Source organism: Sorghum bicolor, chromosome 5 (genome assembly GCF_000003195.3).
Source record: "Sorghum bicolor cultivar BTx623 chromosome 5, Sorghum_bicolor_NCBIv3, whole genome shotgun sequence".
NCBI lineage: Eukaryota > Viridiplantae > Streptophyta > Magnoliopsida > Poales > Poaceae > Sorghum > Sorghum bicolor.
The window spans coordinates 6,126,345-6,139,058 of NC_012874.2; the positions used below are offsets into that span (position 1 = coordinate 6,126,345).

A 12,714-nucleotide genomic window follows, 5' to 3' on the forward strand; every position below is an offset into this window, starting at 1 on the left:
TTACAAAACACTTTTGTTCGTGACACAACAAATATCTGCGAATACAATGAACAAATCGGCGACGGTATACAGCGAGTGAAATCAGCAGCATAGGTACGCAAAAAAAAAAAAAATGGAAGGCGGAAAAAAAATACAAAATTATACAGGGGTGTAAGATCCACACGGTCCAAATCGACCTCACTGCGCTTTCATGGCTTTCTCCTTGCACAGCTGGTGCCACTCCTGCAGCACGGCAGCCTGGAGAGCGCGGTGCTCCGCTTCCTCGGCGGTGAGCTTGGAGAGCGTCGAGGGGCCCTTGGGGTTTCCAAACCCATCTAGTTCCTCGCTCTGCTTCCGCTCCTCTTCCTCCTCTTGCTCGGTCTTCGCGGGTGGGACCTTTGGCTTGGCCGCCTTGAGCAGGGCGATCCTCTCCATGGAGATCTTCAGCCGCTCCGCGGCCGCACTCTTCACCTCATCCTCGGGCATGTATTCCACAGCACCGTCGGTGATATCGTCAAGCCAGCCCTGGAGATCGGATTCGATCTCTCTCGTGATGGATTCATCGGATGCACGCATGACGAATTTGCAGATCATTGTGGTGGTCTCGTCACCCAAATCAACGTTCCTGCTGACTTCACTTGCCCCAAATATCATCATGCCCACAAACCCACCAAACCATGTCTTTGCTGCATAACATAACTGTAGGAGATGTAAATTATTAGTCATCATTCAAAATGTTTACTAGTTATGAATAGGAAATAAATACAGCATATCAATGGTTACCTGGAATCCAGCTACTGTTCGGATGAAATGTGAGCAGACTTGATGGAAGGGTTTAGAAGAAATTGACTTCAATCCACTGAGGAAGGGAGAGCTGTCATACTGCTGAGCAGCGGTGGCCTTGAAACCACTGCCTTCGTATGTGTATGTGCCAGTGCACTCAACCATGGCTGGCAGGCTAGGCCATAGCCGGAAATACTCAACTGGAGAGCATTCTAATGGTAGTAGAAGCTCGGCAAGAGGGAACTTGTAGGGTTGGCACCGCAAAACAACTGGTTCCCCAAGCTCAGGCCGAAGTGAGCGCTTCTGCCTCATCATCTGTGAATCCTCTTCTGCATAATCTCCTTCATAGTCTGCAGATCCACCAGTTCCATAAAACGGATAATACAAAACTTGAACCCAGAGTGAGCATCTCTCAAAATGTGAAACCCCAACAGTCACACTACTTTGGACCGGATCCTGGAGAGTTAAAAAAGCATTAGGAGATCAGTAATGCAAGTGTTTGCCCAAGCATAAAATTCTACAGTAAGTTTTTAGTTTGTAAATAGATCAATATTTGTTTCATGTTGGACATAATCTATCTAGAAACAAGATATGAAACCCATTCTGTCTGCTGGTTATTCCAGGCAATAGTAGTAAATACTCCATCTGTTCCAAACTATAAGACATTTTGGCTTTTCTAGATACATTGATTTGACTATGTATCTAGACATAGCAAATATCTAAGTACATAACAAAACTATGTATCTAAAAAAAAGTCAAAACAGTCTTATAATTTGTTGAAATGAAGGGAGTAGAAGGCAAGAGAGAGAAACAAAGATCAGAACTACTAAAAAACAATGTAAACATGCTGGATTTCAGTCATAACTGATATATTTTCCCCAGTGGATCACAAAATATTGAGCTTTCAACTGGATGCTGGATAGTCAGATACATGGGTTGTTCCAGTATACAAATTAAGGCAGAAAAAAGACCGTAATGTTTACTAACTAACAAAAAACATCTCACACTAAACTATATTCAAATCATATTTTCATAGGAAAATGTAATCAGTAGACAAATTGTTGAAGTTCTTCCATCAAAAAAGGAATTGTAAGTCACCTGGGAAACAAGATTCCGAAGGTGACGAACAGTGCGAGAGAAACCATCCATATAATACAGTGCTCCAGAGAGGCCAACACGGATGTCCACCCTGTTGAGTTCCAGCTCGGTCAAATTTAAAATCTGCATCAGCGCACGCTAGTCAAAAGACATGATAATATAGTTCCTAATCAAATAATTTGACCTTTGAGCAAAGCAACATGTGAAGAATCATTCATAGTTGTTTTAGTTAATACTATATCAGATGCAAGACATCAAGACCACTTTCTTTTGAAGTTCATCTACTTGTATGTGAACATTAATCATATCAAGTTTCAGTACTTTGTCTATTTGTATACATTCATTCCTAATAAAACTAATGTAGCAGCAAGTAAGTGTTCAAAAACAGCTTCTTTTATTAAAAAATCCTTTGATGTTAAACATGAACATTAGAATAATTAAATTAAATTCAGAACTCGAATGTGAGGTCCCAAAGTAGCATTAGCAGTAACCGTGACTGAAAAGTATATTTCAAGTTAATAGTATAGAGAAAGATGCATCAATCAGGCCATACCTTTAGATGTAGAGTGATTCTGCCATCAGTTGGATCTGCCAAATGATATGCTTCGATGTAGCACGGATCACTGCTGCCAGTCAAAGTACAGGCTTTTGGAAGCTCTTTATGTAAAGCACCAATTCCCTTTGTTTGTAGGAGAGTTAATTGACTGGGATTCGGCCTCCAAAGCTCCCGAATGGCCTTATGAACTAATCCCTCCAATTTTCTATCTTGGGCAGCAGACGCCTCTGAAAATTGAACTGTAAGTTTGTGGTGACTAAATGGATAATCCCCTGTAGCATCACCTACACCAACCCACCTGAAACAACGGAAAGTATTACATTGTCATTTCCATTTCCCAGTGCAAACAGTCAAACACTATGGTACCACAAGTGACAAAATTAGTAACCTAAGTATAGAAATGCACTCACCTGTTATCGGGATGGTTTGTTACATATTTTATTACTTGCAACACATAACGTGATTGATGCTTGGTGACAGAATCAGCTGAAGTACTTGCCCTAAATTCTTCCAGTTCTTTAGTCAGAAGTTGCCCTGCTCTTGCATTTCTTGCTCCCAGACGTTGAGCGCAAATTAGGACAGCCTGCACATCTTGTATCCTATTTGATGTAGTAGCAGATGAATCGGTGTTGAATAATATCTTGTGCATGTTAGATATGATAATATTCAGTGGGTCCTCTGGGTCATCAGCTAAAAGGGGATCCAGACCTTCAAGATCAAAGTGTTCAGAAATTGCCCATATCAAGCGTGAAGATATACGTGGAGTGTGAACCTGGAAAAATACAGTTAATCAAATTTAATAATCTTCGACCATTCTGAAAAAGAAAACAAAGAGCATGGATTTTGTTTGTATTCACTGTTTAAAGAGTCAGCACTGGTCTGCTTAGTCAGTGCCTAGGCGCTAGTAGGTGCCAGCCGAGTACCCACCTAGCACCAAGTAGGCTTTTTCAAACACTGCTTTTATTAGGAAAGCGGCTTTAAGAAATGATGCAGTTTCAGTGTTTACCAGGAAAGATGAAGCATAGTAAAAACAGGCATAATCAGATCTAAACAAGACAAAGCTTTGGCAAAGCAGAAGCTTTCATCTATCTCTATCCTAAATAACATCCAAAGACTTGTTTATAAAGAAGATGTCTATGGGTTCAAGTTTTACAAGAGTCAGATATATGCAACAAGGAAAGAGTATAAACTATGGGGAAAAAGATGCCATATGTGCTATGCTAAGAGTAAAGAACACTGAATTTAATTCTAAAACATTGTTTAGTTGATAACTCAAGCAAGAACAAATAAAGAACTATATGACATCATGAGAAAAACAGGGTCACTCATGCCATTGAGTTGTCAAACAGCAATGAATAAACAGTCTTCTTAGATTTCAACTAGCATTTAGGAGCACACAAAGGTATAATTAAAATTTAACATTCAGAAATAATAAGAAGGATCACAACCTCACGAAGGTCCCTAATAAGCTGTAGCTGCAAATTTCTAAGCCGGGTCTCATTCAGAATCTGATCTTGAGATGCACCAGCTTTAATTGTCTTCACACCACCTCTGGTGTCGTATATATGACAAAGCCTCACAAGCAACTTTAGATAGCAATCAATTGCATAGGTACGACCATCACAATCCCAAAGAACACATGGCCTGCAAACTTCCACCACATCCAAAGCAGGTTCTGTCCAATTAAGGGCACCATAACCAGTTCCATAGGCTAACGCTCCTATAACTCTGCTCTCTGTCCCAGAATTCTTCAACTCTGGTAGTGGAAGAGATAGCTGGAAACAACTTTCGACCAGGGAAGCCACTAGCTCTTCTCTGAACAAGTTTTTGCTTGTTACACTGTTTAGATCTTCCTTCACCCTCACATCCTCAAAGAGCGATATCACATCTGTTCCTGGAACAGGCTTCTGACCTCTTCGAACACTCTCCTTTGCAAAAAGATCAACACAAAGAGCAGTCCGACAAATACATGCCAAAGCATGCATACGATCTGATTCGGCTCTCAGGTTTCTCACCATCTGAAGCAGTCTTTTGAACAGAGAGACCTGTGTCATAGCACATGCTCACGTAAATACATCTTGAACATAAATTCGCAATATTGTCCACTAAATTAAAAGTTATTGCTCCAAACATAGCAACATATCTATCCAGTGGTATTGTGAAGAAGTAAAGAAACTAGTAGAATTCATCAATAGCTTTATCTTTTCTACAGTCAGATACTCAGATTCAATCATAAAATGGCCCAGCGAAAGAATAATCCAAAATTATGAGATCTAAATGTCAAATAGTTAAATTTAATTCAACAGCAAGCGTACAACATTGTATCATTTATGGTCTCAAGTTGAAGGACTTATCACAAAATGACCAATTACAGATCATTGCACAGCCTATAAGAATATACAAATGTCGAGGATTGTAGCTATGGTTATGATAATATAATTACAATGAAAAATCAGAAATAAACACAATTAAAAAAGTTATGATATGCATACAGTGCATAAATCATTAGTTTATGTGTGGGAAATACTTTATTTGATTGTATAGAGTTTGGAGTTTGGACACCCAGATAAGACATGGGCCCCTTGTATTTTCTACTCTCAACGTCTGAGTCTGAAAGAGAATAACTAATTCACTAGGTAACACACATTTGAATGAACTAAGGCCTTGTTTACTTCCACCCCAAAACACAAAATTTTTCAAGATTCCCCGTCACATCGAATCTTTAGACGCATGCATAGAGTATTAAATATGAACAAAAATAAAAACTAATTGCACAGTTTAATCAAAATTTACGAGACGAATTTTTTGAGTCTAGTTAGTCCATAGTTGAACAATAATTATCACAAACAAACAAAAGTGCTACAGTGTCACGAAATTTTTTCCTACTGGAACTAAACACGGCCTAAATAGAAAAGAAGCATAATTTAACAACAATGCAGGAAATCAAGTTCTAGTTAATGTAGATAGACAACAATAAGGGCATGGAGGTCCAAAAGGAACTAATCTGTCATTCATTTGCCAATTTTATGCCATGCTTGAAAAAAAAAAGGAAACTGGTTTTTAAAAGGTTGAGATAAGAGTGAGATTGCAATTAAGTCGATTTAGGATATGAGTTAGTCCAAAATCTAGATTCTATCACCAATATATAAATAATAACTATTTAGATTAAGGGCCTGCTTGTTTTGTTACCCAAATTTGCCTTCGCAAAGATTTGGTAAGGAAAAGTTGGGCAAAAATGTGTGTCAAAGATTTGGCAAGCTAAATGTGAGATATTAGCGGACTTTGGTCGCAAACCAAATGGTTGCCAAAATCTTGGCTTACCCACATTTTGGTAATGAAATTTGGCCTTCAACCAACCAGGCCCTAAGAGAACAGAACTAGTACTACTAAATTCATCATTAAAAGCATTTCCTAGATATATTTCCTTCATTTGAATCAGGATGTTAAAGTACCACCTTGGAGACCGTGTCATTGTCCTAATGATTTACATTTGCAAATTGCAACCAGAGGTATTTGATTGAATAATTTGGTAGCTTCAAGGAAGAACCTAGAAATACACTGAACCTGAGTGGTTCTAACCTTGTGTTCATTTCAAGCCCATGTATTTATGTGTCGGCACACTCAAACAAACAGTAAATGGACAGAACTACATGTTATTGGAATAGGTTTGCAAACTTCTAATAAAATAGGACTCTATTATCAATAAAGAGGTCAGGCTATGATTAACTACAAATTAGATCAGCTATAAGTTATGAAAGTAAGCTATTATGGTGAATGATTCAGTACCTGCATTCCAAGATCCAGCAAATGAAGATTGGTCACAACAGCCCTGACAATGGTCTCCCTCATCGACGAGAATTCTTGCCGGTCCCATAGTGTCAGGATTGCAATAATGGCAGCTGAAGCCCACTCTGGCTTGCCTCCAGGGACATCTGCAAGTGCCAGCATATTGATCCCAACCTCAAACACCAGTGGCGGGTCAAGTGAACTAAGGAATGGCAGCAAGTGCGAGACGATGTCTGACACTCCTACCAATTTCTCCGCACTCGACTCCACACTATCAGCAATTGTAGTGTCCCCTGGCTTGGCAATCCGCCGCAGCGTGTTTACAACACCAGAAGCAACCATTTTCGCTGCGTGCACTAGAGGGTACACAGAAACTCGGAAGCTCTCCACAGGCATCACCATGGAGCGCGCAATCAGCATGTTGCGCCTTGACCAAATGAAATCAATGGCATCAGCCGCCCACTGGGCACGCACTGCAAGCGCACCTTCTCCATCAACAAGCTTGTCACCAGCTAGCCTGCTCATACGGCGCCCCTCTAGCTCCTGGAACAGCCGTGCAAGGGCCTCAAACGCACCGGCGGAAACCGCGTCTGCAGAGTCCAACGCAAGCTCGGCCAGGCGGCCCCACCACGTGGTGGCGTGCGCCATGAGGGAGGGGTTCGTGGAGCACATGAGCGCGAGGTCATCGCGCGGGAGGAGCGAGGACAGAGATGTGACGGCGGCGAGGCGCAGCGACTCGGCGGGCGAGGAGAGCGCGCCAGCGATCTCGGAGTGGGCGGAGGAGAGGAGCGAGGGGAGAAGGTGCGAGGGCAGGGACGGGAACGAGGCGATGGAGGAGGCGGCGACGTCGGGGTCCGGGAAGGAGAGGTCGGAGCGGAGGGAGGAGAGGAGGAGCGGGTCGAGGAGGTCCGGCGGCAGCGGGAGCGCGCGGAGGAGGTCGAGCGCAAGGCGCTTGCAGACGGCGGAGGAGGGCGCGGACAGGATCTCGGTGGCCGCGGTTCGGGCGAGCGCGGAGACGTCCCGCCCCGCGGCGCACTGCTGCAGGGCCTGCAGCAGCGCCGACGACTGCCGGAGCGCGTCAGAGGAGCGGAGGTCGGTGGTGATCTGCGCGATGAGGAGGTCCATCGCGCCCCCAAGGCGGAGGGGCTCCGGCGATCGCCGGAGCTGGGGGAGGGGACGGTGGCTTAGATCTGAGGAAGACGAGTGAGTCTGAGAAGCAGCGGGCTTTGCTAGGGAGATTTTGGTAGTAGTGATGCGGGAGGTGGGAATGGCTTGGACCGTTTCGGTGACTCTGGGCCGGTTAATAGGCCGGCTTGGGCTGAAAAGAAATTCCCAAGAGTTAATTGGAGACAAAAAAAAATAACTTTCTTACTCATCCTATTTTTCTCCTCTTTGTTAAGGGTCCATTTGGTTTCTATTGCTAAATTTTAGTCAGCTAAAATTATTTTAGCTACTCGTAGATAATTAGTGGGACTAAACTATTTGGGCTAATTGTGCAACTGCCCCTATTCTGGAGTCCACTTGCTCGTTTGCCCCTATTTTTTAAACTTTGCTTGTTCGTCCTTGTTTTTGAAACCGAAGGCTCTAGTTGCCCCTGTCCCGTGAAGTGGAGTTAACGGTGTTAAGTCCAGGCTAAAAAGACTAAAATACCCTCGACGTCCTCGCAGCTGTCATTCTTGGCGAGCCGTGTCCACCGTGCGCGGATAGCCCGGCCCAACGGTGCGCGCGGTCGCCCGCCTGCTGCGACGGCGCGTGCGGCTCCCGCCTCCCGCAACGGTGTGCACGGCCGCCCCCCTCCAGTGACGACGCCCGCGGCCACTCGACTCCCGTAGCGGTGCATGCACCCCTCGCCTCACGCGAAGGAGCGTGCGGCCCCGGCCTCCTACGACGGCTCGCCTGCTGCAACGCCTGCTCCTATCTTTGTTGGACCATAATGTCCTTCGAGCTAGGTGGTTATAGGGGCGCCTTGGAAATGTGTAATAGCCGCAATAAGGAGGAAGGAGGGCTGCCCCAAGAGCTCTGACCTCTTCAACTTTTCATTTCACAAAACTTTGTCTCTAGGATTTGCTTTACAGGTCCTCAGATGATTCATCTCATGTAATCTAAGTTTGTGAACCTATGATTTGAGTAGGAAATGGAGGCTCGAATCCTCCTCTTGTCCTTCGAGTTCATCACTTTTGTCTATGATTTCCATGCTAGTGTGTTCTAGTTTTTTTTCCTTTTTTGTTCTTGCTTCGATCTGTTTGATTCAAGTTTTTGGAGGTGTTTTGGTTAGCTAGATTCATGCAATGATATGTACTGATGCGGCTCTATAAATGAATTTGAATGAATCAAAACGAGCGCGATGAATCAAGTTGACTTTCATTTTTGGAAAAGAGCTTCGTTCTTGGCCTCGATCTGAATTTCTCAGAATTTAGATCAATCTCAAGCGATGGTTTTTTAGGGATTGATTTGCTCCTAATTGGATTTTATGTGAGCAAATTTTGGGAATGGTTCATGGAGTATTTGGTCAAGTTCCACTCGATTTTGGAGTCAACTGTTTTCTACTCGAGCATTGTTAGTGTCTAGACTCATGATCAAGTTCTACTCATTGGTGTTGATTTGTGTTGATCCGTGTTTGAGTGAGGCCCTTCATCCTCTTTATAGCTCCAAGGGAAGGTAGGGGTACATGTTTTTATGTTATGACATCATGACTGATCCGAGGCATGGATTAAGGTATGGCGTCATATGGAGTGGCAAGGTGCTCCATTCCTGATACTGTAGTTGACTACGGTCATGGTTTGGATGCTCCTATTGTTGTAGCATTCGTGTCGAGCCATGCTGATGCTATTGACAAGATGCTCGTGCCTGTATCTACCATGCCTACCCCTATTCCATGTCTGTGTTGACCTCTGAGGCCTCTTTCCCATGGTCCGTACCCACGAGTTGTGGCAGATTCATGGCTGCAGAAGCTAGGATTGATGCTGCCCATTCCTCTTAACCTGACCATACGCACAGTGATAGGAGACAGGTGCTGCAGTAGCAGGAGTAGGCGGCATAGTGTGCGTCATGCCCTGCTCTACACGATGTGGTGTGGGTGTGAGAATGTGCCCTTGTCCCATCCATCGTATGGCGGTGCCTAGCGTGTACGAGAAGCTTTGAGTGCTTTATTGGGAGAAGCTCTGAGTGCTTTATTGGGTGAAGCTCTGAGTCCTCGCTACTGCATGGTTTTTAGGCTCAACATAGACCTAGCCTTTGCTCCTACTTCTTCTTGTAGATCTCTATTGCTCGCCGTCTCCTAGGTTTGTACTCTGCTCTGTTCATTGGCAGCTTGGATGCTTGTCTATTCGACAAGAGGCCAAGCCATGTGTGAGCACGATGCTCATCCAAGTAGTGGAGCCAGCACCACTTAGTGCTCGCTGTGAGGGGGGCGCTTGCCCACAGTAGCTACGCTGCTTATTCAATCCGTGCATGGCTCTCTAGTGCCTTAGTCCTATCTCTTCTCTCTCTCTCTCTCTCTCAATTTTCAATTCTGACTCTTGAAATGTTTGATCCGGCAAACCATTTGGTTTGAGCTTTGAATCGTATTCTATCTTATGTGTCAATTTTTTAATAAAGAGTTTGAAAAAAGAAAGCCCATTTTCGCTAAGGCATGAGATGAAGCAATTGAGGGCTGCCATACAACCCATCAATTCCTGGACATCCTTCAACGAAATGTGGGGGACATCTTTGTTATTGCTCTAATCTATTTTGTATTGGCTTTGATTCCTCAATGGCTTACCAAACAGAGTAGTTGTCTTTATGGGATGCCAAAAATGTATTTGTTTGGATTTAGTTTCCACTTCCACTTCTTTAAGTTCTCAAAAGTTTGCTTCAAGTCTTCGATTAGTAAATCTGGATCTTTGGTCTTCACCACTACATAATCAACATAGACTTTTACATTTTTACCAATCTGATTGCCTAGACATGTTTGGATGGCTCTCTGATAAATAGCACCTGTGTTATTTAATCCAAATGATATGGTTTTGTAGTAGTAAGCGCCAAACGGTGTGATGGAAGATGTTTTGGTTTGATCTTCTTCTTGTAGCACAATTTGGTGATACCCTAAGTAACAATCAGGAAAAGACAGTAATGTCAATCCTGGTGTTGCGTCGATGTTGACATTTCTTGGTGTCACTACTAAGAATAAAGTTTTAAATCTATCCCTAATAAAAATGCTAAAAATATTTGTTGGTATAAATTAATGTAGCACTTGTTAACAATAATAGTCACTAGCAAACTCTACAACCCAACTGTATACTAGGTTGTCATCCCTAGCAATGGAGTTAGACATGTATTATAAATTCAACAATCATCTCATATGACTAATAGATAATATAAAACAACGAATCTGCAAGCGCATAGATTAATCCTACCATTGTAGCACTTCACTAGGAGTATTCTAGGTATCGTTATTTATATTTTACCCTAGGGAAAAGCTATTAGGTTGAAGTAGCAAACAAATAATAAATCATTGTGGATTTCTTATGATAGAACTCAATCACATAGGTCATATCTAAAACAGAAGTAAGCCAATGATTGATAAAAGATGATAAATAATCATTTTAAGCATAAATATTGATAACCCTAGAGAAAAGACTTAGTTAATACAGTAAACTTGATGGGAGATTAATTAAGAGGTTGAATCCCTAAATTAATTACTACTAATTCATTAAGTCTATCATCTACACTAGCAAGAATACAATCATATATAACATAAAGGACTCTTCATCTATGCATAAGGATCATCACTCTAGGGAGGTCTAGGACCATAATAAGACAACCCTAGGTGACCATATTCTACTAGCCCTACATATAGGGAGTGGACTACATAGGACTCAATAGGATTATTGTCACACTCATGATCTACCATGTGGCCCGACATATATTGGCTACCACTTAACCCACTCGAGTAATATCTATGCACCACGCTTAAATATTGGCTACCACTTAACCCACTCGAGTACTAGATTAAGCGCTTACGAGCATATGCATAAACTTGTAATCAATCATAGCTATATCAAGTACTCTACTAGAGCAAACTAAGAACATAATAAATAGAAATAGAATATTGAAATAGAACAAAATCATAACAAATAGAGAGAGATGCAAAAAGATATACTAGACTCTAGACGAGTGCAAATCTAGAATCCTCAAGCGAGAACCCAAACTCTACTTAAACCTAGCTAGCTAGCCTATACTAAGCTTTGAGTAGTGAGGTTTCTCTTGGGCTTCAACTGAATTCCTCTTGGCTTCTCCTTCTGAGGAGGGTGCCTCTACTTATATAGACTAGTGGGCTGAACCATGACCCTTGGATCAAACCGACTTGAAAGGATGGTGGAGATTAAAACACAAGATCGGTGGAACATTGTGAGAGGGGCCTGTTTGTCGTGTTGGACCAAGCTAGGGCAGCTGACCTAGGTTGCCTCTAGGTGGGCCCCACTTTTGAGGGTCTGCCTTCTCATACCTTTTAGAATCTTCTCCTTCCCATGTTGTCGTGGAATATACTTTTTGCATCGACATTTCCTATTTATTCCATTATTTTCTAGATAACACCCTACATAACATTGATTCATCAAAACTTGTGGAACTCTATCGGTTAAACACCTATTACTATGTTGTATTTTATTATTTTTTCATGGTTAATTGCCAGTTTGAAATGAATAGTGACAAACTGACAACCATCAACAGTCAACAATCTAGTCGATGCGTGGGAGTCTGAACGAGTCTTTTAGGCAATGCTTGTTAAGATCCGTGTAGTATAAGCACATGTGCCATTCAACCAAGTTCTTTTTCTACACTAGAATTGGGTTAGCTAACCAATTAGGGTGGATATTTTCTCTTATGAACCTAGCTATCATGAGTTTTACAATTTACTTATTGATTGTTGCCTTCTTGTCAAGAGAAAATGTCATAATCATTGCTTAACAGGCTTTGAGCCCTCGTTGACATTGATTCTGTGCTTAGCCAACTCTTTCACGACACTTGGCATGTTGGTCACCTTGCAAGCAAAGATATCTTTGTTGTCCTAAAGAAAGTTGGTGAGCGTGAGTTCCTATTTTTTAGAAACTTGGGCACTCATGGTTGTCGTCTTGGGGGATCACTAGTACCTAGGTCGTTTTGCTTGACATCTACTTCTTTAGGTGGTGCTAGGATGCTCGTCTTTTAGCCAGGATCTCAAATCTTCCAAGTTCAGTTTTGTAGCAATAGTAGTGATTCTCCTTTCTCGTTGGCTACCTTTACCTTGGTTGTGATCTTCTCGGTTTAGCTTTGCAATGACAGCGGTGATTTTGCCTCAAGTTGCCTCAGAGAGAGAGAACACCATTGGGTCCTGGCATCTTGAGTAGGAGGTATGGGTAGTGCGGTATTACCATGATCTTGGCTATCACTGGTTGTCTAAGGATGGCGTGATATGATGATTCAAAGTCCGCCACTTCAAACTTGATGAACTCATGTGGTAATTTATAGTGCTTCTGAAGGTAACGGATAGAGTG

At 42.5% G+C, this 12,714-nt stretch overlaps 1 protein-coding gene across 1 annotated transcript; it reads right to left on the bottom strand.

Annotated features, from left to right (window-relative positions):
• On the bottom strand, positions 1–7,441 carry LOC8079716 (protein TPLATE). The gene is made up of 7 exons (XM_002450363.2): positions 6,203–7,441; positions 3,865–4,461; positions 2,827–3,188; positions 2,414–2,714; positions 1,861–1,983; positions 763–1,218; positions 1–678 (listed from the first exon to the last, which is right to left on the bottom strand). The coding sequence occupies exons 1-7, from the start codon at positions 7,325–7,327 to the stop codon at positions 178–180; spliced, it is 3,465 nt and encodes a 1,154-aa protein (XP_002450408.1). The 5' UTR covers positions 7,328–7,441; the 3' UTR covers positions 1–177.